The 25,505-nt window shown below is 48.6% G+C and overlaps 1 protein-coding gene, 2 long non-coding RNA genes and 1 other non-coding gene across 4 annotated transcripts; 1 reads left to right on the top strand and 3 right to left on the bottom strand.

Annotated features, from left to right (window-relative positions):
* Positions 1 to 1,043: 1,043 nt before the first annotated feature.
* On the bottom strand, positions 1,044 to 5,461 carry Gm32221. The gene is made up of 4 exons (XR_878548.2): positions 5,352 to 5,461; positions 2,561 to 2,698; positions 1,478 to 1,511; positions 1,044 to 1,327 (listed from the first exon to the last, which is right to left on the bottom strand). It is a non-coding gene; the product is annotated as a predicted gene, 32221 (long non-coding RNA).
* Positions 5,462 to 9,874: 4,413 nt separating this feature from the next.
* On the bottom strand, positions 9,875 to 9,981 carry Gm24517. Its single transcript, XR_003949176.1, has one exon. It is a non-coding gene; the product is annotated as a U6 spliceosomal RNA (small nuclear RNA).
* Positions 9,982 to 17,584: 7,603 nt separating this feature from the next.
* Positions 17,585 to 18,751, bottom strand: Myoparr (myogenin promoter-associated myogenic regulatory antisense lncRNA). Its single transcript, NR_160520.1, has one exon. It is a non-coding gene; the product is annotated as a myogenin promoter-associated myogenic regulatory antisense lncRNA (long non-coding RNA).
* Positions 18,752 to 18,993: 242 nt separating this feature from the next.
* On the top strand, positions 18,994 to 21,538 carry Myog (myogenin). The gene is made up of 3 exons (NM_031189.2): positions 18,994 to 19,516; positions 20,083 to 20,164; positions 20,664 to 21,538. Exons 1-3 carry the CDS (start codon positions 19,046 to 19,048, stop codon positions 20,783 to 20,785), a joined length of 675 nt encoding a protein of 224 aa, NP_112466.1. The 5' UTR covers positions 18,994 to 19,045; the 3' UTR covers positions 20,786 to 21,538.
* The last annotated feature ends 3,967 nt before the right edge of the window (positions 21,539 to 25,505 follow it).

The following is a 25,505-nucleotide window of genomic DNA, read 5'->3' on the forward strand; positions in this document are numbered from 1 at the left end:
CAACAGTGTTGTTAACAAATATTAAGGTCATTAGTAAGAGCTGGGGTGGGCATAGAAAGGCCCATGGTTACAACTTGGATCCGCATTACCCATGAAGTCAGACATTGTGGGGAGCGGGTGTGGCGGCAGTCCCAAAGGCGCCAGGGACTGCAGCTAAGTCATATGACTTGCACCTGACTTCCTCATATAAGACACAAACATCTTGAGTGCTGCGCAGGTGTACCAGGATACAGGTGAATCCAATTTGGTGGAGATTTGCCCCTGCTGCCCTGATTAGCTGAAGCCTCGTGACTGGCGAGGGGGCGTGGCCTGCGGAACGTGGATAAGAGAGAGTATAAAAGGAGTGAGAGGCCCAGGGTTGGGGGAGATATAAACAAGAAGAATCAGGACTGAATAAACTGCTGTTAGAAGGACTGGTGGTCGCGTCGTTCTTGCTGGTCGAGAGCGGGCGCGACAAGACATGGCTGCACACATCTATAACTCCAAAGCTGGGATGGGTGGAATCAAGATGTTAGGGGAGATGTGCGAGCTGCCAGCCTAGATTAAAAAAAAAAAAAATGCTGAGCTCCAGTGAGAGAGCCTATGGCTCCAGAAGGCAAGGAGGGATAAAGGAAGATACCTTGTATCCTCCCTGGCTTCCAGGCATGGGTCTAGACACATACACGTGCACACACCTGAACACACCACACACATGAACACTCAAAATGCATGCATTATATAAACGGTAGGTACAGTCACTTTGGGAAACAATCCCTACATAATTTAGCAACATTTCTGGGCCTCAGCACAGAGATTCTAGATAACTCTTCCACACAGGAAACCAGGCAGCTTGAAACTGAAGACTCACTGAAACATAGTGCCCAGTATTCTAAAATTGGGGGGAGAAATTCAAAATTCAGTAACCGTGGTGTCAATCCCTTCCCAGAACTCATCACATAGCAAAGAAAACGGTTGTACCACACAGCACAGATGAAAGATGTTAGTCATAAAAGAAAACACACTTGATTCCATAATAAATTATTTAAAAATGCATCAACTGAAAAATGCACCATTTGGAGATAAAAATGGGACAATCTTATAAAAGAATCATAAGCACAAAATTAACCGAGTCACCCTCCCCCTTACTCACAGAGGGATCAGGAGAGAATCACTCGAGCAATGGTACCGGAGATAGACCCTTTCCCAAACCATATCAAAGGATGTGAGCTGTGATGCCCAGTTTGCGGGGTCAACTGAGCAATGCCTAAGAGATCAGGAAAACATGTCTCTGGCCGTGTCCATCATGGCATTTCCACAGACCACTGGATTCCTTGCTCTTACCAGACACCTGGGAGAAACAATGATAGCAGGAAGAGAGATGCGAATTCAGGTTTCCTGAGTCAGAGGGTCTGTCCTGCTTGGCTCTGCCTCCCATCCACCATCGCAGGAGCTGCACCGGCCCCACCTTCTCTGCTCATGGATGGCAAGCTGAACTTACAGCTCTTCCTGCTGACGTTGTTTCTCTCAGGTATCTGGTGACAGCAAGGAAAAGGTCTAGTTAACCCACGATTATTATTGACTTGTTATTCTGTGTATCGTGATTTACAAATATCCTTCCCTCTTTTTAGTTAAGCTTTTAAACACATGGGATTTTTGCTTGTGTTGCTGAGCATGAGACAAAAGCATGGCTTCCTCTGCGCTAGGCTTCACTGATGGAATGGTGACAGTCATCGGCACTGAGTCCAGGAAGTCCTTGGTAGTGTACTAAGGACACACAGTGACCTGACTTCTAGAGTTATTAGTTATCTAGAGTCATTAGTCATTCCAGGCTGCCATAACAAAATACCAGTGACTGGGAAGCTTATGCAACAGAAAGTATTTCTCTCACAGTGCTGCAGCCTGGAACTGGACATGGTTGCTCCTGCCTGCTGAGGTCATGCTGAGGCTTGGGAACTGCCTGCTTGCTGTTCTCTGCATAAGCCTTTCCTGTGTGCACATGCAGAGAGAGCAAGCTCCCGGTGCCTCTACTTATTAGGGCACTAATCTCATTGTGAAGGACTCACCCGCATAATCTTACATAACCTTAATAGCCTCTCAAGCTTTTCCCTCAAATACCATCCCACTGGGTGATGCGTCAACAAGAGAATTAGAAGAGTAATGCTGTCAGTCCACAGCCTGCAGCCACTCACATCAACGGATTGTCCAAAGGGCCCAAACACGCTTGCTTAGCATGAGAAATGATGAAGAACAAGCCTAAGGATTCCTATTAATTTACTTAGTTTTGTGTTATGTGCATTGGTTTTGCCTGCACGTGTGTTTGTGTTAGGGTGTCAGATCTCAGAGTTAACAGTTGTGAGCTGCCACGTGGGTACTGGGAATTGAACCCAGATCCTCTGGAAGAGCATTTAGCATTCTTAACTGCTATCTCTCCAGCCCTGGGCCCAAGGATTCTTATCTCCTCTCCCTACAAGGTAGAGGAGGCACTCAGCGTTGGAAACTCACAAGGCCAGTCTCTGTGCCCTTTGCTGTGTGTGGTCTTTGCCTCACAGACCCTCATGTTTTCTGAGCACATTCCACCTACCTTGCAGCTGCCACCCTGCCCGCCATGGGCTGAGGAGGGAGGGAGTACATCACTTCTATGTAATTTCTTTAAATGGGCACTTCCTTCCCGGAGAAGTGTTCCCGGGAGATTTCCTCCACATCTGCTGTGATGGAGCGTCTGCACACAGAAAGCAGCACAAACAAGAGCTTTTACATCTTAAAGCAGAGAAAAAGAAAACTCCTGCCAGAATCAGATCAAGACGGGGACGGATGGCAGCAAAGATCTAGGAAACGTTTGCTTTGGGTCTAACTATGAGAGTTTCATAGACAGATGGCCTGCGGTTGTTTGAGTCCTGGCAGAAGAGATCTGTGAAGTGCAAGAGGCTTGGCTAACAATGGGCTGGTCCAGGGTAGGGCTGAGACCTCCACAAGGACCCCTAGAATGCAAGGGTCTGCTGGTGTGTGTTTCAGGGGCAGTAGCAGGAGTGTGTGGTAGATACCTGCAGGCTGGGAAGTCCTGCAGAGAACCACTGCCTTCAGGAAAAATTACAGTTCTGCCAATAATAAATATTGGTTAACATTCTATTAGCTAGTGGTACACCAGGCACCAAGCCAAGTGCCGTATTATCCTTGCTTCCAAAATGAAAAAAGCTAAGGCTTAATGGGAATGAGTAACCAGTGTATGGCCTCATAGCTGTAAGGCTCTCTGCCTGCTCTGTATAGGGAGGAGAGGCAGCCAAGGGGAGGAGCCTAGACATCCTCCAGGTCTCACTTGCCTCTTGCCACCTAACAGGCAAGATCCTCTATGGTTTAATTGGAGAGATCTGGCTCTTTAAAAGGTACAGAAAAAGTGGGGGGGAGAGACAGATAGACAGACAACAGACAGACACAGAGAAACACAGAGAGAGTGAGAGAGGTGTCCATTTGCGACCATCATCCAGGTAAAGGCGGTATAATTTCTTGTGGAAGGCATGAGACATTTCCTGGCTCTTAAGGACAAGGCAGGCCAACTGCTGAAGTCCAATATGGCTCACACCACTCTGCCATCTGTCGCCTTAGGCAAATCACTCCCTAGCCCTTTCTCAGTTTCTCCTTGTTAAAATGAGACCATCGGTTTAAGATGTTCCCTGGCTCTGGTGATTTATGCATCTATGATTTCACTGTGGTTAACAAGTGTGTGCGGGTGGGGTTGGGGGGTACTTCAAGGTGTCAAAGGTCAGAGGTTGGTTATCAACTGCCAGGGCCAGGAGCCAAGCCTTGGTGAGGCAGCCAAACACGAGCATAGCAGGACGGGCCATCTGCTGTGGGCTGTGCTCGTAACAGCATGGGGCAGTAGTGAAGGTGCATCAGCTCTGCACCCACCCATAGGACTGCAGCCTCCTCTCGTGGGAGGATGGGATGTTCAGAAGTTCACTACTCTGGAAGACTATCTGCCTCAGAACAAAGAAAGCCCCAGCAACCTGATCAGTTTCCCTGCCTTTGAGGTGGCACCTCCCCTAATGATCAAGGCACTGGGCCCTGACTCTCTTAGTCCACCATCCTGTGCCCCTCTGAATGACATCCTCAGTCTCTCTAGTTGGTGAGTACCACCAAGTCCCAAAGGGCAGGAATTTACCAAGGTTGCGAGAGGAGGCTGCCGTGAGATGGGCCTGAAATTCTCTAAATAACACGGAAGGGACTTGTCCTGATACCATAGATCCTCGATGAGCTTGGCTAATTAACAAGTGTGTATTGAATATCCACACTCTTGCAGGGTGCCTACTGCAAATACATTTTGAAGACAAGCTGGTCACCAAAGTTGTCCAAGGTCTGAAGCAGAGTACTTTAATGAGGAACGCTGTCATTGCCTGGGGCAGTGACTCTCAACCTTCTGAATGTTGTGACCCTTCAATATAGTTCAACATGTGCTGACCCCAAACTATAAGATTATTTTCATTGCTACTTTATAACTGTAATTCGGCTACTGTTATGAATGATAATGTAAATTCTGTGTTTTCCAATGGTCTTAGATGGCCCCTGTAAAAAGGCTGTTTGATGCCCCAAATGGGTCGCGACCCACTGGGCTAGAGGAAGCCAGCCTGTGCTGAGCAAGGACTCAATCTTCCATTAGCAAACTCCTAAGCCATGACTCTCAGTCTGAAAATGGTAATGAGACCCAGCTCGTTGGCTCACTGTGGGAAGGAGCCAATGTGTCTAAAGCATTTACTGTGGTGTCCAGTAAACAGGAAAGCCCTAAATGATGACATAGGTGTTGCTGATGATATGTGAAGATATCACATCGTCAGTGTCCCCTGCCCCCATGCACCCTATGCCCAGGGTACATTCCCTGACTCCCCAGCTCCTATCATGTGACACCAGACGGAGAACACAATTAATTCTGGGTTGAAGAAAACATTGCTCTTTGCCCTTGCACCAGGAGGTGTAAGCACCTCCCTTGCCAACAGAGAAGCAGCTCCTTCCAGCAGCCAACTTTCAGGCAGGAGCACGGCAGACACCTGGTGTTGGAAGATTGGCAGTTCACAGGCTGAGGGTGCCAAAGCTCGGCCAAGGAGATGAAGTCAGGGCTTTCGGGGAGATGGGGAGAGAGTGTGAGCGTGTGAGTGAAGGAGTGAACGCCTGGCTGTGTGAACTCCTTCTGTAAGCCTAGAACTGCTTCTGTAAGCCTAGAAGCAAGCACAGCCAGTCACACACCCCCACACTCCACCCCAAATGCCAGGAGGCCATCTGTGCTTTCAGAGGCAGAGAGGACCGGCAGGCCTTGACACCAGCCGCCTAAGTCCTATAGGAAGAGAATGCAGACAAGCAAGAGGCTTGGGGAAGAGACTTCAGACCTCAGGGTCAGGAGGGTGGAACGCAGTGTTCCCACAGCCAGCAATGCAGGGAACGCAGCAGATGGATGGCCCAGACTCCAGAGGAACATTTGGTCTCACACCGACTCACTGAAGAGGACCTGGGAAGAGACAAAGGGAAGACTTGGGAATCATAAAAAGGCTGAGCCAAGAACCAGAGGAGAAATTTCCAGAAATTTTTTCCCCATAAGCCTGGTGTCAGAACCTTCTAGAACAGTGACTACAAACTTCTTATTCTACAGACCAGGAAACTGTGGCCCCACCCTGGAAAGAGGCTGTGGTGTCAGGAAGTGTTCCATGCCGTCCTTAGTAGCTGTGCGATCTGGTGCAAGTGCCTAAACCTCTCTGATCCTTAGGTTTCTCCTTTGTAAGAGGGGGAGATGGCAGACTCCCCCACAGATAGATACATTGTGAGGCATGAATAAGCTAATACTTGAAGAACTGAAGAACGTTTTAACCTGGTGCTCAGCAAGCAACGAGGCTTAATAATACCAGCTTCCAATTCCCAACGTCACATAGGGGGTTAATGACAGGGCTGGATCAGGAATTCAGACCCAGTGAGTTATGCCACATTCCCCATTCCAACTCCAGAAGAGTCAAAGGAAAGACATGCCTGTCACTGACCATGGGGGTGGTGGTGACGCTGGACGGGATTTTCTCATGACCAGAGCTCAGGAATGCATTACCAAGGGTTCCATTTTGGGAACTTATTTAAGTGTGTGCCTGGGATGGATTAAAGGCTGAGAATGAACTAAATGTCATGTCGGTGACCTGTCCCTCCCACAGACACTAGAACTTATCAGAGACCAGTTAGACCGCACCCAAATTCCCCCCAAAGAAAGGAATCAAATATGGACTCGTCCACTCAGCCTGCATTCCCAGAGTACACGATACCCCAGAGAAACAACGGGTCCTCTAGTTAGCGTTTGGCCTGTGAGAAAATACGGTTCCAAGATATTAAATAAAAAGGTCACTCAGCTAGCAAGTGGCAGAGCCGGGCTCCACGGCATCTGGCATTACTGTGCCCTTGCCTCTCAGCATGTTCTGTCTTCTGCAGAGGAGTAAGACGGATGTGAGGGACCAAAAGGGTCATGGTCATGGGAGAGCACTCCAGCTTACCCTTCCTGGGGGAGAGCAGCCCCTGGTACAGCTTTCTCTCTCAGCACAAGCTGCTTGGCGCACTCTACCCTACTTGCTGCCCTGGAGAGAAACCTGTGTCTAAGATCCCATGGCTCCTCTCCCAGGGTGGAGCCTCCAGGATGCCTCCCCCAGCATCCCCACTATATTCCTGCCTGGTCCCCAGGAAGTGCCAAGCAAGGTAAATTCAGAGCCCGATGAGAGAGACAGTCCCTGTCTTTGAGGAGACATGCCCTGCCATCCAGAACACACGCACTTTAGGAAAAACTTGGCCCCTCTCACCAGAAAGTCCCAAGAATGACAAGATCTACTACTCTTTTTCTTTAGACTGTCCCATCTGACAGAGGGCAGGGCAGGAGGATTTGAACTCACTAATAAGGGAACTAGCCAGGAAGGGTGGGACACACCTATTTTCTCAGCTCAAGCTGAACAGTCTGGCTCAAGAGTCTCTTGAGCCAGGCAGTGGTGGTGCACGCCTTTAATTCCAGCACGTGGGAGGCAAAGGCAGGAGAATTTCTGAGTTAGAGGCCAGCCTGGTCTACAGAGTGAGTTCCAGGACAGCCAGGGCTACACAGAGAAACCCTGTTTCGGAAAAAAAAAAAAAAAAAAGGGAGACCTGGACAGCACTGCCCAGAAGGCAGACATTCTGACTCCCAGTTGACTCTGGGTAACCAGGGGTAGTTTGACCTGAGTTGTTTGGTGTCTCAGGTCTTACTTGGAGCTCAAGGCCCAGGAATGAGGGTCCTCAGACCCTGTCTGGAAGAGCAAGCCTGCTGAGCTGATAAGAATGGCCAGCCAGGAACAAAGGCAGTGGGTAAGACCCCCAAGGATGAAGGCCAAGATGAGAGAGAGGAAGTTGGATGAACCACTCAAGGAAATGAGCGAGAGATCAAGAGGAAGCTCACTGAACAGACAGGCGTAGCTGTGGGGAGGACCCTAGGCACATCCACCAGGAGCCTTTCTTCCCTTGGCGGCAGGGTGAGGGTGGGGTAGGGGGCTCGGCTGCTAGAGTACAGGCTGCTGGAGTACAAGCCTGGGATGCGATGCAGCTAGGGACCTGGTAACAACACACCAGTCACTGGGATCCTGAGCTCAGGATGGGACGGTCCCTTCTCCACCACATTCACTAACAACAGAGTCTCAGGAATCCCACTCTGAGCTTTGGCCTGAGACAAATGTGAGTTTCTGCTCCTACATAGACCACACCTGTCACATTGCCTGGAGTCATCAGGACAAATCAGAATGAGACACGGTTTAGCACAATTCCTAGTCTACCCAACTGTAGTCAGGACGTAGGATCATTGCTATGAAGACCTGGGTTTTTGTTTGTTTGTTTGTTTGGTTGGTTGGTTGGTTGGTTGGTTGGTTGGTTTTGGGGGGTTTTGTTTTGTTTTGTTTTGCTTTTTGTTTTTTGTCTTTTTCAGCTTGGTGTACGATCTTGAAGAGTGTCACATGTGCATTTGGAGGGAAAGGGTATTCTATTACTGTTGGGTGGAATATCATGCAAAAATCAAGTGATAAAACAGACAGGCCTACATAAGCCCTTCTGTTTTCACACTTGCTTCAGCTACTTGCTCCATCAATTACTGGAGGAGTGCGAGATCTGTAAATGTCTGTATTTGTCTATTTCTCCTTTCAGTTTTTGTTTGATGAGTATTGAAGGCATATTTTAGATACAGAACCATCACACTCTACGGATAAATGAGCCCTCCGATCGTTACACCATGTGCCTCTTTATCCCTAGTGACTGGACATAGTGTATTACTGTTTCCACAGCCAATAGCTCACAGGAGCAACTTAATGGAGGAGGGCTTTATTTTAGCTCATGTTTCAAGAGGCATCAGTCCATCGTGCTGGGGTCAGGGCACCATGAGGTGCACAGCAGTGCAGTGAAGTGAAGCAGTGCAGTGAAGGCATGAAGCCAGGGCTCTGCAGGTCTTCAAGAGCTAGAGACAGAAACAAAGCAAAGCTATATGCTCAAGGCCCACCCCAGTGGCCTACAGAAAACAGCTTCAAAGGCTCCATAATTTCCCAACAGCATCACCACTGGGGATAAGTATTCAAATACTTAGACCCACGGTTGCATTTCACAGTCAACCACAACACCCGGCAGAATCCCTCACTCAAACCTCCTTTTATCTGATACTAATAACGCTGCTACTCTCTCTTCTGAATGGCGTTTGCGTTGTATATACCTGCTCATCCTTTGGCTCTCACCGTGTCTACATATTTACCATAGTTTCTTATGGACAGCCCAAAGCTGGAGCTCTTTCAAATCCACTCTCTTCGTATCAGTGCACTTACACATGAGGTTTGGGGTCAAGCCCGCCATCTCACAAACTGCTTTTAACTTGTCTCATCTCTCCTCTTCTTCCTATTCTAGGTGCTCCGTGTTTAAGCATCCCTACACATCTTTCAGCACATGCTCCTTAGCTAGATCCCTGTGCGTTTTCCTTTTGAGCAGCTACTTTAGTGTTACAACAGGCATTTTTAATGGTCTGCTCTCACCATTACGCACCACGTAGAACGGAGAGATGTGATCACAGTATGCCTCCATTTCCCACCTTCAGTTTTGTACTATTGTTATTATATATTTTGTTGCTATAAACTTCTTAATGCATTATTATTTTGTTTTAAATATGTAACTATATTTTAAATGTATTTTGAAGTCAAGGTAATAATAGCTTTTTCATGTACTTATTTACTTACAGTTACCTTCATTCCTTTAGATACATTTAAGTCTCTGCTTTTTTTTTTTTTAAGTCAATTTCTCCTTCTCAAGTTCCCTGCAACATTTCTTGTAGTAAAGGTCTGCTGTGACAACGCTGCCAACTTCTCTTGGCTGAACAATCCTCTAATCTCATCACCACTCTCTCGGAAGCAATTTTCACAGACACACATTGGTTGACGAGTTTTGGTTTTTTGTTTTCTTTCAGCTTTTGAGCCTGTTCTGCCTCTCCTGGCCTTCCTAGTACTTAGTGAGAAATCAGCGGCCATTACTCATTTTCGTTCCTCCATATAGAATGCACTTTGTCTCTCCAGCTGTCTACATCCTTTACGTCTCTGGGTCTTAGCAGTTTGGTTGTGACGTGTCTCCGTGTGGTTTTCTTCCAGTTTATTCTTTTGGGGTTGGTTGAATGCAATATATAAATTTATAATTTTTATCAACTTTTCAAAATTCCATTTTTTTCTTCTAATTTTCTCTTCCCCTTTCTGGGACTCAGTTACATAGATGTAAATCTACTAGATATGCTATTTCCCATGGACCACTGAAGCTCCTTTTTGATTTGGCTGATTCTTTTTAGCCTTTTTCCCTGTCTCATTTTATACAGGTTTGTGTTCTTTTTTTCTTTTCTTTTCTTTTTTGTTTTTGTTTTTTCTGCTTCACGAATTTGCATGTCATCTTTGCGCAGGGGCCATGCTAATCTTCTCTGTATTGTTCAAGTTTTAGTATATGTGCTGCTGAAGCGAGCACAGTGTTCCTTTTCAATAAACCTTATTTGCAGTGTCTAATCATATATTTGTCTATTATGGATTGAGTGATTCATATGTTTCTCCACCCCTCTAAATTCAAGTTGAATCCTTAACCCCAGTATAATAGGATTTGTAGATGGAGCCTTTGAGACACAATTAGGTAATGATGGTGAAGCCTGCTCCAATGGAATTAGTACTCTCAGGGAAGAAGACTCCGGCCTGGTGTAGTGGTGCATGATAATAACCCCACACAGAAGAGCCTGAAGCAAGAGAATCAAAGAGTTCAAGGTCATCTCGGACCACATAGAGACAGTGAGGAGGGAGAAAAGGAGGAGAAGGGATGAGTGGAGAGAGAGAGAGAGAGAGAGAGAGAGAGAGAGAGAGAGAAAACACTCCATGAACATGCCAAAAACAGGCCACTAAAGCATGAAGGCAGTCATTTTATAAGATACCAAGAAAAAGAAAACCCCCACAGGAACTCAGCCATACTGGAACCCTGCTTTCAAACTGAGCCTCCAGAACTGTCCATGCTGTTGAATCCTTGAGTATATCGAGCATATTTACAACAGCTCTTCTAAGGGCCTGAGTGCTACTCTGCCACTCTGCCATTTCTTGATGTATTTGAATGAACTGATTCTTCTAGGGGAACCACATTTTCCCTTGTTTCTTAGTTTGGTTTAGTTTCATGTGTGTGAGCATTTTGCTGGCTTGTCTGTATGTGCGCCACACACACACACACACACCCATGCAATGCCCACAGAGACCAGAAGAGGGCGTTGGATCCCCTGGAGCTGGAGTTACCGACAGTTGTGAGCCACTGTGTGGGTGGTGGGAACATACTGGGATCCTCTGCTAGAGCAGAAAGTGCTCTTAGCTACTGAGACATCGCTCTAGCTCCTGTTGTCTACTAGTGTTGATAGAATGACCATTGACAACTTCATCCATTTGATTGCTAGATTTTGTAACAATATGTACTGGGCATTATTTTGCAGGCAGTCACATGAAACTGGAGCCTTTGAGGCTTGTGGAGTTAAACCCAGGGCCTTATGCATATTAGTGCCCTATCACAGAGCCACAGCCGTGCTTTTATACTTTTGAGGAAAGATGTGGAGTAGCCTTTACTTTACAAGAAGGTGAATTCCTGCTGTGACTCTGCCAAATGTCCATGTCTTCAGTGAGACTTCTCATTCTGGTTGATTCCTGGTTCTATGTGAATCAAAAAATTGCTAAGATGGAACTTACTGAATATAATTGGATTTAAAAAGTGAAGATAAATTATTGATGAATGGTGGCTTCAGTCAGCAATAAAGGTAATATCAGAACAGAGGAAATATTTAACTTTAGAAGCCTGTAAGACATCTAAGTGGAGCCATCTTCCAAAACCATGCATGTGTGATTTATGACCCAGGGAAGTGGTAGCAGCAGAGAAGAGAAGTGGGAATCACCAGCCCATCACAGTTAGGAGCGGCTCACAAGACAGTTTGCTCACATGGTCACTATAGCCTAGGAAGAGAATGGGGTTGCCGAGAAACACAGTAGATAAGAACACAGGAATAGAGGCAGCCTTCTAAAAAGTGCCCAGAAGGAAAGCAAAAAGAGGAAGAAGAGGTAAAAAAGAAGAGAGCAAGAAATAAGAGGAAGACCAATGCTGGAAGGCTTTAGGGGCACAAAGAGTTTCAAGTTTCAAGAATGGTACCGTCCACACCTCCAGAGGTCACAGGGCAATACAGTGAGATACAGACAGAGCTTCTGAGGGTCTCTGTTCAGCCTAGGAAAAGTAGTCTTAGTGACCCAGGGGTGACAGGTGACAGTGGGCAGGCAAGTGAACGGGAGGTGAGAAAATATTAACTCCTCTTTCTAGAAATGTGGGAAGGCAGGGAAGGCTAGTAAGGAGACATGGCTGAGGGATCTTTATGACAGAAAGGATTCCAGCACACTTATTAGCTCAGAAGAAAGGGCAGCAGAAAAAGACATCCTCAGATCAGACAAGAAGAATGGAAGACTTCCCTTAGTCTCTATAGAGATAAATTAGCAGGGAAGAGATTAGTCATAGCCTCCATCTTAAAGACAGAAGCACCTAGTGTGAAAGAAATTTGCAGCAAAACCACACAGCTCTGGAGTTGACAGAAAAGATTTCCCCCCACTGAATTTCTGTGCCACAAGACTCCCTTGAATGACTCTGGAGCCCTGGGTAGTCCTGCAGAAATCAAGAGAAAGCCAGTGTTGAGGCTGCCAAGAAGACAATGTAAGATGCATTCTGGGAAGGGGTTACTGTCGGCAGAGGGATGGGGCAGAGGGCAGAGCCAGGAAAAAGAAAAGACATCTCCACCCAGGCAGCAGCTGCTCTCAAATATGTCACAACTTGTCAAAGAGGCAGAAATAGAAGCAGTTTGGGGAGTGGAAGGGGGTGGGGTAGCATGCTATGGCTTCTGAAGCCATGTAGAGGGTGACCAGGAAGGAAGGGAGACAATCAGGGAGGCTGAGCCAGAGGTGAGTGTGTGAGGTTGAGCATGGGAGCAAAAGTGAATTGGGGACAACGTTCCCTAAAGAAACCTGTCCTGCCTGACCCCAGTGGTTCAATCTTCCGGTCAAGACCTGCTTCGAACAACCGACAGAGCGGGCCTCGAGCTGAGAGAGTGGAGCACTGGCTCAGTGGTGGAGCACTTACGTAGTGTGTGTGCCCAGGTCTTGGCTTCTGAGCCTAGTACCTCAAAACCAACCAATGAACAGCAGCCACCAAAAAAAGTTGCCTTCCTCCCCCAAGTACATATTCCCCACAGAGAATGATCTATGCAGCCCGATTTCCAGTTTTGAAAGAGTTTATCAGGTATGCACCAAACAAAAGTAAAAGACAGAGAGAAAAACATCATCAGACTGGGCAATTCCAGCATCCGCAGAAGTGACTGAGGAGGCCTTGGAGAAAGAACCGTGCTGAAGTTCCCAACTGAGAGATTTCCGGGCAAAGCAAGACATTCTGTCCATTTTGGATGTCTCTGGCCTCCTGTTCCCACTGCAGACATTTGTCTACCATGGGTTAGACAACAACAGCCCCAGCTGGAAGTGGTTTACCCTTATCCAGTCTCCAGGGCACAGAATTCTCCTTAACCTTAGTCATTTGCTACACTCTTGGCTCCCTGTTTCAGACCCAGGGGGTCAGCCTGCCCTAAGACAGGGAGCCTTGAAGGACACTTGAGATCAACATGGAGTTTGAGGTGGAGTAGGAGAGGCTCCTCACTCCCAGAGTCTGCTCTTGACAAGTGCAAACTGCACGTGACAGTTCACCCATATGATTTCTCTTAAGCCCACCAGCACTTCCTCCAGGTCTACAGGTTGAGCTGAGGGGAAAGGGCAGTTGTTTAGATCATTGGTTCCAGCATCTTGGTTTACAGGTGGGCAAACTGAGAACCAGAGAGGGGAACAAGACAGCATCATGCCCCGTCTCGTATCTCTTTATCCATCCACTTCCCTTAAATTCCTGACAGCTTTTGTCCCAACCAGGAAGAGCCTGTTGTGATGGAGGTTGGGAACGCTCATAGTCTTCACCCTTATTTCCAAAGGTCTCACAGTACCAGGCCCTGGGTTCCCATTGCTGTGTGCTCTGCTATGCCCTGTTCCGGTTATTTGGAACACCAGCTCTCTGCTTTGTCTCCAACAATCACCTCTCCTGACCCCAAGTCTTCTGGAACCCAACTTCTTCTGCCTCCAGGCCCCGCCCCTTTCCCCACCCCAAAGCCAAAGATTCTTGAAGGATGATCCTGGCTCTGAGCTCCAGATTCCAGGCAGGGCTGGGATTTCCCAGTGGTTACCTGATACTTAGCCCTTATGGAAACAATGTGGTCCAAGCAAGGCCAGCATCCCTTCCCTGTACCAGTTCTAAGCTCTGTTCCCATCTACCCCCAAACCTTGTCCCAAGGCCCCAGTGTCTCTTCTCATTTTCCTCTCTCCATAAACGCTTCCCCTGAGGTCTCTCTGAATTCTCCCGATGTCCACAGGCACATAGCCCTGCACTCTCCCAGAGGCTGTGTACACACCTGCTGCACGCCCTCCTCACTTGCAATGTCACAGAGGTCTAAGCTCAAGTCTTCAAATCAGAGACACCCCGGTCCTCAGCATTCATGAACAAGTCTCTTTTCTGAGCCTCTGTCTCCTTCTGTGTAGAAGGAGGATGGAGTAGTCAACCCTCAGCTGCCATGCAGCTTTGATGGCCGATGATGCTGTGATCTGGTTCCACCCTGTTAAAAAGCTACTGCCCTCAACTGTAGCTCTGATGGCCTGTGATGCTGTGATCTGTTGGGACCCTGCTAAAAAACTACTGCCTCATAAATAGTGTTGGTTTGCACATCGTATTTATGCATACTTACTGAAGCATATACATACATATTACCACATAATCCCCACATAGTCCCAATAATAATTCTCTTGCCTGAGAAAACAAAAGGGGAGGGATGCTTGGAGAGGTCAGGGGCTCCCCTCTCTATACCTGCTTGCTCCTCCGCTCCGAAGCCCATGAGACTCCAGAGTGACAAATGTGCCTTGATTTTAGCCAAGCAACCTGGCAACCCAGGTCAGCCTATCAGTAGAGACTAGAACGGGGTTGGAGGCCAGACCGCCATGTTGGTATGCAGCTGAAGGAGAAGGAAGAGGGAGCAGGTGAAGGGGATTTCTGAAACCTGATGCTACCATGCAAATGAGGTCAGCCCAGCATGCAAATGGACAAAGTCAAGTTGAGATGGTCAGGGTGGGAGGCCCACAGTCTGGGTATGAAGACTTTGTAGGGGTTGGGGGCTTCCTCTGGAGAAGGCATGACCGCCTGAGGAGGCTACAGTAGGGGCAGGGGACCCCTCTGTGCCCACGCAGCAGGGGTGGGGATTAAGCTTGGACGCCCTGCTGTCAGGTCAGAGCTGATGGATCACCACTGATGGTGGAACACAAAGGAGCTCTGTGCCTGGCACCAATGTGTTCCCGTCCATCAGAGGGCAGCTAGTGGGGTGCTGAGGTATGCAGGGGAGGAAGACCAAGGGCGAGGGAGGCATGCCTCACGGGTTAGTGAGGGAACAAGGTGTCTAAAAGGCTAGTACCCCCACCTCTACATTGAGATTTCAGAAGACTCTACCACTTCAGTTCCCAAAGTATCTTTGCCTTCAATGGGACCTGGCATGATCGTCAGCCCACATCATCCAGACATACACAAAGAAAGACATCTACAGACAAGGATTCACTGAGACCCAGAGACACAGCTCCCAGCCCCACCCGCATCAAACAGGAGCAAACATCACACTCACATCCTGCAGACCAGAGCTATGTCTAGTCACTGCCCTCGTGCCCACCCAGGGACCAACACGGAGCAGGGTTGAATAGAGGAAGGAGAAAAAGAATCGATTTTTCTTCTGGGTTATATTTGTCCTTTTTTTCTAGCCCTCCCCCTTGTCTCGCAGCACTCCCTACCTTGGAAAGGTGAATTTTAGTACACAATTGTCACTCAACTGTGCACACAGGGTAGCAGGTAGATGACATCCTGTTCATGTCACCTAGTACCCAATGCACAGGACACAGTTTCTTGATTGAAATCATGGGGGGAGGCAGTGGGTAAGCAAGGTATGATAGTGTACAACTTTAATCCTAGCACTTGGGAGGCAAAGGTAGGGGGAATCTCTGTGAGTTTGAGGCCAGCCCTGTTTTACAGAGTGAGTTCAGGACAGAGGTACACAAAGAAACTGTGTCTCAAAAAAAAGGGGGGGGGAGGGAGTTCCCTCCCCCGATCCTGACCCTGGTCCATAGGGTCAGTGTAGACACCTGATTTGAGGAGCATGAGGCTAAGAATAGGTGAGAGCACAGAAACAGATGGCCATGCAGGGAATAAGTCTTGTATTCATTGGGTGTTTTGATGCGCTGGGTACACACAGGTGCACATGTGCACACACACACACAGGTGCACATGTACACACACACACACACACACACACACACACACACGGCATCTGCTGCCAATTTGAACTATGAGTTTTTTCCCAGTCAAATTCACCCTCCCACCCGTAAGCCGATGGTTCATGCCTTTATCATCTCACTCCTGGATTACTGTCAAGCGGGGTTGGATGGGGTGGGGTAATGAGGTTTTCTTGCTTCAGTTCTGAAGTCTCTTCATACCCAGTCGAGCCTCTTACCCTCATAGACTCGTTTTCAGTCGTCACCACCCTGAGATCCACACACTCTGATCACCCACACACCTTCCTCTTCTCACCTCTTCATGGCCTCATTCTGCTGATTCCCCAAGACCTGGTCCAGGACTTGACTCCTCCGCAGCCCTCCTCGGAGGCTTAGCCTCCAGTGACTTTGCCATTGGTTTGCAAGTGATCCTCGTCCCTGTTAGGTTTTGTTTTTTTTATTTTGTCTGAGACAGAGTCTCGCAACTAGCCCAGACTAGCCTGGAACTGGCAATCCTCCTGCCTTGGCCCTTCCAAGTACGGAATTAAAGGTATGTGCCACCATGCCCACCCAGCTTTCTGCCACCTCATTGGCTACAACATTAACAGCTTTGCAATGGGGCATTCGCTGCTAAGGGTCCAGGCTCTTGTACCAGGCAGCAGGAACCTGCAAGGCATCAAAGAATAAGTCCTTTCTGCTCCCACTTCAAAAGAACACAGATTGTTTAGGGTAAGTGGGATTGAGTCCCCCAAGGACAAAAGATACAATTTGGCAGTTTCCACAGCAGGTATGACATCCCTCTCTTTTTAGGGCTCACAGGGCTGGAGTATAACCTGAAGCAAGGTAAATTTTTGTTTGTTTGCTTCTTCACTTTGAGGAGGTGGAAAGTGTGTTGAACGTTTAGAACCCACAATAATGTGCTGCACTTTGTATCCCCAAGTAAAGTCAAGAACTGACTTAAGGCCTCAGTGTGTCCCAATTTGCTTGGGGCTCTTTTATTGCTCAGTATGTCCCCCCTCACACACCTGTTTCCTCCTTTAAAAGACAGCACTTTCTTGGCTCTTCTCTGTGGCTTAAGAGAAGAGAGAAGGCCGGTCCTTCAAACCCCATACAGCTCTCACGGCTGCTATGAAAGGAGCCCTCCCTGAGCCCCCCACCCCACCCCACTCCATCCCCCACAGACAACTCCACCCTTCTCCTAGTGTCCTGACTGGTAGTTAGGATGTAGCCATCTCCTCCTGCATTGGAGCAGGGATAGCAGGACAGATCACACCTAGTCTGCGGGGTCCTGGGGAAAAGTCTGAGCCATAGGTGAAAGTTTGTGGCTCCAAATCCAGAATTCCTGAAGCTTCAGGTCACATGACAGCCACAGGCAAAGAGATTTGGGAATCAGAGGCTGGGTGAAAGGTGGCCAGAGGCCTGCACACTGCTCTTTAGAACTGGTCCTCCCTGGCTACCAATGCCTCTCCTGAGGTATCTTCTGGCTGACAGAGGCCAAGATTCAATGGGAATGGCCCCTCCCCCACCTGACATTCTAGAGTTGTATGACGCAGGCAAAGGTGATGACTCAGGCAGGAAGGAATAGAAGAGGCCAGCCTGGTGGCCCAGGACAGACAAATGATGCAAAGGACTCTTTCTCCTTATCGACCCTTCTACAGAAAGGAAAGAGTCAAAACGGTTCTAGTGCCAGAAGGCATTATTGAGGGGAAAGCACAGAAGAGATGATTAAGAGCATCAGACAGGGTCCATCCCATAATCAGCCACCAAACACAGACACTATTACATATGCCAGCAAGATTTTGCTGAAAGAACCCTGATATAGCTGCCTCTTGTGAGGCTATGCCAGTGCCTGGCAAATACAGAAGTGGATGCTCACAGTCAGCTATTGGATGGAACACAGGGCCCCCAATGGAGGAGCTAGAGAAAGTACCCAAGGAACTGAAGGGGTCTGCAACCCTATAGGTGGAACAACAATATGAACTAACCAGTACCCCCAGAGCTCATGTCTCTAGCTGCATATGTAGCAGAAGATGGCCTAGTCGGCCATCATTGGGAAGAGAGGCCCCTTGGTATTGCAAACTATATGCCCCAGTACAGGGGAACGCCAGGGCCAAGAAGTGGGAATGAGTGGGTAGGGGAGCAGGGCGGGGGGAGGGGGGGTATAGGGAACTTTTGGGATAGCATTTGAAATGTAAATGAAGAAAATATCTAATAAAAAATAATTTAAAAAAGAGCGTCAGACAGGGGACTGAACAGCTCTTGACTAGGGGAGAAGAAGGCAATGTAGAGTAGTCTGTGAGTTCTAATCCTTGCTAAACACTGACTTCACCTGACCCCTACTACTTAAGGCCCCCCCCCTTACTTAAGAAGTCCCTGTGTTCTCTTACTTCAATCTACCCCCAACATCATGAGACCTGGTCAAAGAAGCTGTAGAAACCCAAAAGTTGAATCCATTTGCCCTTCTGGGTTTCTGTCTTTGCCTCCATGGACGATAGGGACACACACACACACACACACACACACACACACACACACACGCCCCAAATCTGGAGTGGTCCTGATGTGGTAGTGGTAGGTCTTTAGGGGTCTCATGGGACTGACATAGTATGGTTTAAGGTGCTGCTGAGCAGGAAAGAGAAGGCTAAGTGGATTTTCAAGACCCCTTCCCGTCCGTCCAAGACAACCCCTTTCTTGTTCCCTTCCTGCCCTGTCCACCAGCTGCCTTGGACCATGGAGGAGAGAGTAGGCAGGAGGCCCGGGTAGGAGTAATTGAAAGGAGCAGATGAGACGGGGGAATGCACCCACCCCCACCTTCCCTGCCCCACAGGGGCTGTGGAGAAATGAAAACTAATCAAATTACAGCCGACGGCCTCCCGACCCGTGCACAGGAGCCGCCTGGGCCAGGGGCAGGCCTGCAGGGTGGGGTGGGGGCAAAAGGAGAGGGAAGGGGAATCACATGTAATCCACTGGAAACGTCTTGATGTGCAGCAACAGCTTAGAGGGGGGCTCAGGTTTCTGTGGCGTTGGCTATATTTATCTCTGGGTTCATGCCAGCAGGGAGGGTTTAAATGGCACCCAGCAGTTGGTGTGAGGGGCTGCGGGAGCTTGGGGGCCAGTGGCAGGAACAAGCCTTTTCCGACCTGATGGAGCTGTATGAGACATCCCCCTATTTCTACCAGGAGCCCCACTTCTATGATGGGGAAAACTACCTTCCTGTCCACCTTCAGGGCTTCGAGCCCCCGGGCTATGAGCGGACTGAGCTCAGCTTAAGCCCGGAAGCCCGAGGGCCCCTGGAAGAAAAGGGACTGGGGACCCCTGAGCATTGTCCAGGCCAGTGCCTGCCGTGGGCATGTAAGGTGTGTAAGAGGAAGTCTGTGTCGGTGGACCGGAGGAGGGCAGCCACACTGAGGGAGAAGCGCAGGCTCAAGAAAGTGAATGAGGCCTTCGAGGCCCTGAAGAGGAGCACCCTGCTCAACCCCAACCAGCGGCTGCCTAAAGTGGAGATCCTGCGCAGCGCCATCCAGTACATTGAGCGCCTACAGGCCTTGCTCAGCTCCCTCAACCAGGAGGAGCGCGATCTCCGCTACAGAGGCGGGGGCGGGCCCCAGCCCATGGTAAGTGGCTAGTACACCAGATCCAGGGATAGGGCCAGAGGGAGGTGCCTGGTCAGCCCCGGGCCACCAGAGCTAGAACAGGTGCAAAGCAGGGCCCTTGGGATCCCTGGACCCCTTTCCTTGTCGGCTAGACTGTCCAGTGGCCTTCTGGGCTCATACTGTTTCCAAAATACAGATGGGGTAGGGTGGACTGGCACAGGAGAACAGAAGGGGCCCGGAAACAAGCCTGCAGTAAGGGCTTTGGTGAGCCTAGGTGAAAATGAGGGAAAAGTGGCCTAAGAAACCTGCTTTGTCCCAAGTCCACAGCCTTCATTTTTGACCTGACGAAACACATTAGAATGCCCACAGGCCTGCTCAGGAGCCACCGTAACAAAATACTGTGGTTTATCACCCTCACCGCCGAAATGAAAGCAAAGTTCTCATCCTAGAAGCTAGGAAAGACCTAGAAGTAGGATGTCTATGGTAACATTCTAGGGTAGGCAACTGACCCTGTAACCCAGGCAGAGAGAAATACCTGAGACTGGCAGTAGACTTGACCTTGGACCTTGGCCTTGTCTTGCATGCAGGTGCCCAGTGAATGCAACTCCCACAGCGCCTCCTGCAGTCCGGAGTGGGGCAATGCACTGGAGTTCGGTCCCAACCCAGGAGGTAAGTGAATCCTGACCCTGGTAACATGGCTCAAATCCCTTAGTCCCTACCTAGGCTGGGCTTGTACCCTTACCATAAGCCCTGTCCCAATCACCCTTCAGCAGCTTTTCTAGGAACTTGCTGACCTGAGGGCCCCAAATGGTGGGCTGGAGACCCTGTGCCTCCCGGTAGCCTTGACCAGCTAAAGAGTAGTCAGAGCCTCCAGCAACTTCCCTGCTGGTCTCTGACCTCAGAGAGAAGAGCCTGCTCCTGCCCCAGGGGTCCCTGGGGATCACTCAGTCAGTGTTGTAAAACTGTGCCCTGTGCCCTAGGATATCCTGGCTTCACCTAGGGATAGCCACTTTTAAAACCCCACAAGCACACACACAGCATGGGGAGTACTAGTGTCCTGGGGGCGGGGAACACTCCTGAGTCTTCCTTACCCATTTTGTCCTGGAAAATCTGTGTCAAGGGTCCCATACCAGTTGCCCAGGAAACATTCTCCCACTTTTTCTTGCAGATCATTTGCTCGCGGCTGACCCTACAGACGCCCACAATCTGCACTCCCTTACGTCCATCGTGGACAGCATCACGGTGGAGGATATGTCTGTTGCCTTCCCAGACGAAACCATGCCCAACTGAGATTGTCTGTCAGGCTGGGTGTGCATGTGAGCCCCCAAGTTGGTGTCAAAAGCCATCACTTCTGTAGCAGGGGGCTTTTAAGTGGGGCTGTCCTGATGTCCAGAAAACAGCCCTGGGCTGCCACAAGCCAGACTCCCCACTCCCCATTCACATAAGGCTAACACCCAGCCCAGCGAGGGAATTTAGCTGACTCCTTAAAGCAGAGAGCATCCTCTTCTGAGGAGAGAAAGATGGAGTCCAGAGAGCCCCCTTGTTAATGTCCCTCAGTGGGGCAAACTCAGGAGCTTCTTTTTTGTTTATCATAATATGCCTCGAATTCCACCCCCCACCCCCAAAATGAAACCGTTTGAGAGACATGAGTGCCCTGACCTGGACAAGTGTGCACATCTGTTCTAGTCTCTTCCTGAAGCCAGTGGCTGGGCTGGGCCTGCCCTGAGTTGAGAGAGAAGGGGGAGGAGCTATCCGGTTCCAAAGCCTCTGGGGGCCAAGCATTTGCAGTGGATCTTGGGAACCTTCCAGTGCTTTGTGTATTGTTTATTGTTTTGTGTGTTGTTTGTAAAGCTGCCGTCTGACCAAGGTCTCCTGTGCTGATGATACCGGGAACAGGCAGGGAAGGGGGTGGGGGCTCTTGGGGTGACTTCTTTTGTTAACTAAGCATTGTGTGGTTTTGCCAATTTTTTTTCTTTTGTAATTCTTTTGCTAACTTATTTGGATTTCCTTTTTTAAAAAATGAATAAAGACTGGTTGCTATCAGAGCATCTGCAATGATATTATCAAGAGGGGAGCCACCAAAACTCTGCACCTTTCCCTTGGAGGTCCAAATGGGAGTGGGGGGGTGTGGATCATGTGAGTGGAGCTGGAGTCCTGAGCTGGTTGTTAGACGCAGGAGCCAAGTGCCGCACAGCTTGGGGGAAAGACCGGATTCCTTAGAAACCCTGGGCCCACAGAGGCAGGCCTGTAAAATACTCTGTTTGTTGTACTTTCAGTCAGACGTCATTCACAGTTCCAATTCACAGCCCAATAGGTCCACTGCGCATGCTCACGTGCCTTGTGCCCAGCCCACACCTAGGGCTAGGGGTAAAGAGCTGGGTTTTCAGGACGTTTCTTCTTCAGCTCCATCTCTCCCCTGGATCCATTGGTCACCTTAAGCTCCACGGAGAAGTAGGAAGTGACTATACAGAACAAATGGGGTCAGACGCTGTCATTTCTTCAAAGGAAAAACAGCATATCCCCTGACCACCTTCTGCCCTTCCCTGCAGGCACAGGGATATTCCTGTCCCCAACTACAGCTCAAAGATGAGGAGATTCTGCTAAGGGAGCCAGAGACAAAGAATAATCAGAGGAGAAGCCAGGGTTCTCCTCATTTGAGATTTTTTTTTTTCCAAAGACTGGCTTCCTAAGGGGAGAAGGTGGGTGGGAAATTGAAAGCAAAGTGCACAGGTAGAGATTGTGTAAGGATTAACACGGGGTCTAAAAGAACTATAATCGGGAACAGGCCAAAAACACCTACTTCAAATTTGCTATTGGGTCGTACTGCTTGTCTGGTTTCCTGGAGATTATTTCCAAACCATTGCAGACAGGGATTCAGTATATGGTGCATCCTGGGTCCCCTTCAGTCCTCTCAGGTCCTTTGTCAACCAACCTGAACCAGTTTAAGAGAGCAGGCATTGATGGCCATTCTGCGCTTGCTCAAGCTCAGCTGGGCCCCTCCCCACAACTAACCTCCCTAAAGAAGATAGTATGAGAAAGGCTTGGTGGAGCCTCGGGAACTTGAGGAGGTAAGAAGCTACAGAGGGTAGGTCTCATCAAGGTCGTGATTATCGTGAATAAACGATCATGCATCCTGGTTTGTGGGATTTTTCTTCCTTATGAGTTTGTGTCATTGGATTTACAGTCTTTCAGATAGCCTGAAGAGGAATATTTAAGTCTAGCTTTGAGCTTCTGACAGTGGGGCAAAGTAAGTGTCTGCATTACCAATTCCTACCTCTGGTCTAGTGTTCTCCCTTAGGCCCACCAAAATACCCAACTGTGCAAAAAATAGAACTCTTCTCAGATTTGTGCCCTCTGCCCCAGTGCCTCCCAGTGTTCTTGAGTGGATTGTCCCCGACTGCCTTCAGTTGTGACATGTCTGTCCCTTGTCCTCCTAGGCCCCTCCAAGGGTCTAGTGCTAGCCAAGAACAAGGGTCCTCCGTGAATACCCTGCAGCTCATGGGCTCCAGTTGCTGGAAAATTGTGTTAAAGCCCATTCTTTTCACACTTGAAAAAGAGAACAAAGGTCACTGGAGTCAAGTGACCCTTGTGTAACCACAGCTTGAAAGTCCTCAAGCTATAATATGCCAGCACAGCTCAGATGTGGATGATAACCCTGCTTTCTAGGAGTCCAGAATATTTTCATATAATAAATGTTATTAAGCATAAAGGTTTCCTTAAATTAACAAACTCTCAGCCTTCACAATTGAATTACAGGTAACAGTCAGGTTAATGAATAACGAGATGGAGTTCTTTAGGGAAATTAAATTATGTCATCTGTGGAAGTAACTACAATAAATCAAACTGGGCTATTTTGCAATAGCAGCAGCAACAGGAAAGTTGTGGTGGTTTGAATGTTTGGTCCAGGGAGTGTCAGTGTTTGGAGGTGTGGCCTTGTTGGAGTAGCTGTGGCCTTGTCCACTTGTTGTGGACAGTAAGTGTGTCACTGTGGGGGTAGACTTTGAGAGCTTCCTCCTAGCTGCCTGAAGATGCCAGTCTTTTCCTAGCAGCCTTCAGATGAAGAGGTAGAACTCTCAGTTCCTCCAGCACCATGCCTGCCTGGACGCTGCCATGCTCCCACCTTGATGATAATGGACTAAACCTCTGAACCTGTAAGTCAGTCCCAATTAAATGTTGTCCTTATAAAAGGACACTGTGTCCACTCACAGCAGTACAAACCTAACCAGACACAAGTATCTGCTTTTATTAATATTCATCAACAAATTCTCCAGGATGAGATCAGTCAATCCGGGGTGATGTCACAGCCCAGCGCAGTAGACAGACAGTCAAGGAGACAGCACGTGTGTCTGTGCAACATGCATAGCATGTTCATGGAGCTGAAACATGTTGGCTAGTTCTACTGCAGCACCAGCTACCGCCTCCCTACCACCTCCCAGGAGAGACTTGGAAAGAAATTGAAGGGTCAAAGCCACAAAGGCAAGGAAAAGAGTCATTGAGTGGCCTTCTACAAAGGACATTGGTGAACACAACATTTCTGAGTTATGTAAACTGGTGGCAAGAGGGGACCTGGGATCCAAGCCATGAATAATTTTTTAAATTAATTATTTGTGTGTGTATGTTTTTTTTATTATTCACTTTACATCCCGCTCCCTCCCAGTAACCACCTCCCACAACACTTTACCCACCTCCACTCTCCTCCCCCTCCAAGCTCCCCTGTGTATCCCCCCAACCACGGTACTTCAAGTCTCTGGGAGCATGAATAGCTTCTTAAAGCTGCCCAGGGGAGGGGCTGGACCCTGAACTAAAGTAATGGAGACCTATGGTGGTGGTTTAAATAAGAATGGCTCCCAGTGGCTCACATATCTGAATGCTTGGTGTCTTAGGGTTTCTATTCCTGCACAAACATCATGACCAAGAAGCAAGTTGGGGAAGAAAGGGTTTATTCAGCTTACACTTCCATACTGCTGTTCATCGCCAAAGGAAGTCAGGACTGGAACTCAAGCAGGCCAGGAAGCAGGAGCTGATGCAGAGGCCATGGAGGGATGTTCTTTACTGGCTTGCCTCCCCTGGCTTGTTCAGCCTGCTCTCTTATAGAACCAAGACTACCAGCCCAGAGATGGTCCCATCCACAAGGGGCCTTTCCCCCTTGATCACTAATTAAGAAAATGCCCCACAGCTGGATCTCATAGAGGCATCTCCCCCAACCAAGTTCCTTTCTCTATGATAACCCCAGCCTGTGTCGAGTTGAAACACAAAATCAGCCAGTACATTTGGTCTCCGGTGGGTGGAACTGTTTGGGAAGGATTAGGAGGTGTGATCTTGTTGGAGGAAGTGTCAGTGGTTGGGCTTTCAGGTTTCAAAAGCTCACGCCATCCTAGTTAGCTCTCGCTGCCTCTTGGTTGTTGTCTCAACAAGTAAGTAACCCTCAGCTAGTTCTCCTGCCCGCTTGCCTGCCTGTCCTGCTCCCCACCATAATGGTCATGGACTTTAACCCTCTGAAACTGTAAGCAAGTACTCAAGTAAATGATTTTTTTTTTAAAATAAGTCGCCTTGGCCATGGTATCTTAACTAAGACAGCTACTGAAATGCTGAGATATACAGAGGAAGCTGGGCGGCAGTGGCAGCAGGCTCAGCGTGAAAGGGTCCAAATAGAGTAAGCCTGGACAGATGAGAAAGAAAACCGACCAAGCCTAACAGCAGCTTTCTCACACCCTCACCCCAGACTATAAGCCCTTAGCACAAGCCACCCAAACACTAACTTTCCCATCATGCCTGTGAGTATGTAATAAACAGAAGGGTATTGCCTACATGTTTCAAACCCGATATTTCCTTCTCAGAACATAGCAGTGCCAAGGGTCATGAAGTAAAGTTGGACACAGCAAATGAACTTAGTGTGAAAGAAAGAAAGAAAGAAAGAAAGAAAGAAAGAGAGAGAGAGAGAGAGAGAGAGAGAGAGAGAGAGAGAGGAAGGAAGGAAGGAAGGAAGGAAGGAAGGAAGGAAGGAAGGAAG

The sequence above is a fragment of the Mus musculus genome, chromosome 1 (genome assembly GCF_000001635.26).
Source record: "Mus musculus strain C57BL/6J chromosome 1, GRCm38.p6 C57BL/6J".
In the NCBI taxonomy this organism is placed as follows: domain Eukaryota; kingdom Metazoa; phylum Chordata; class Mammalia; order Rodentia; family Muridae; genus Mus; species Mus musculus.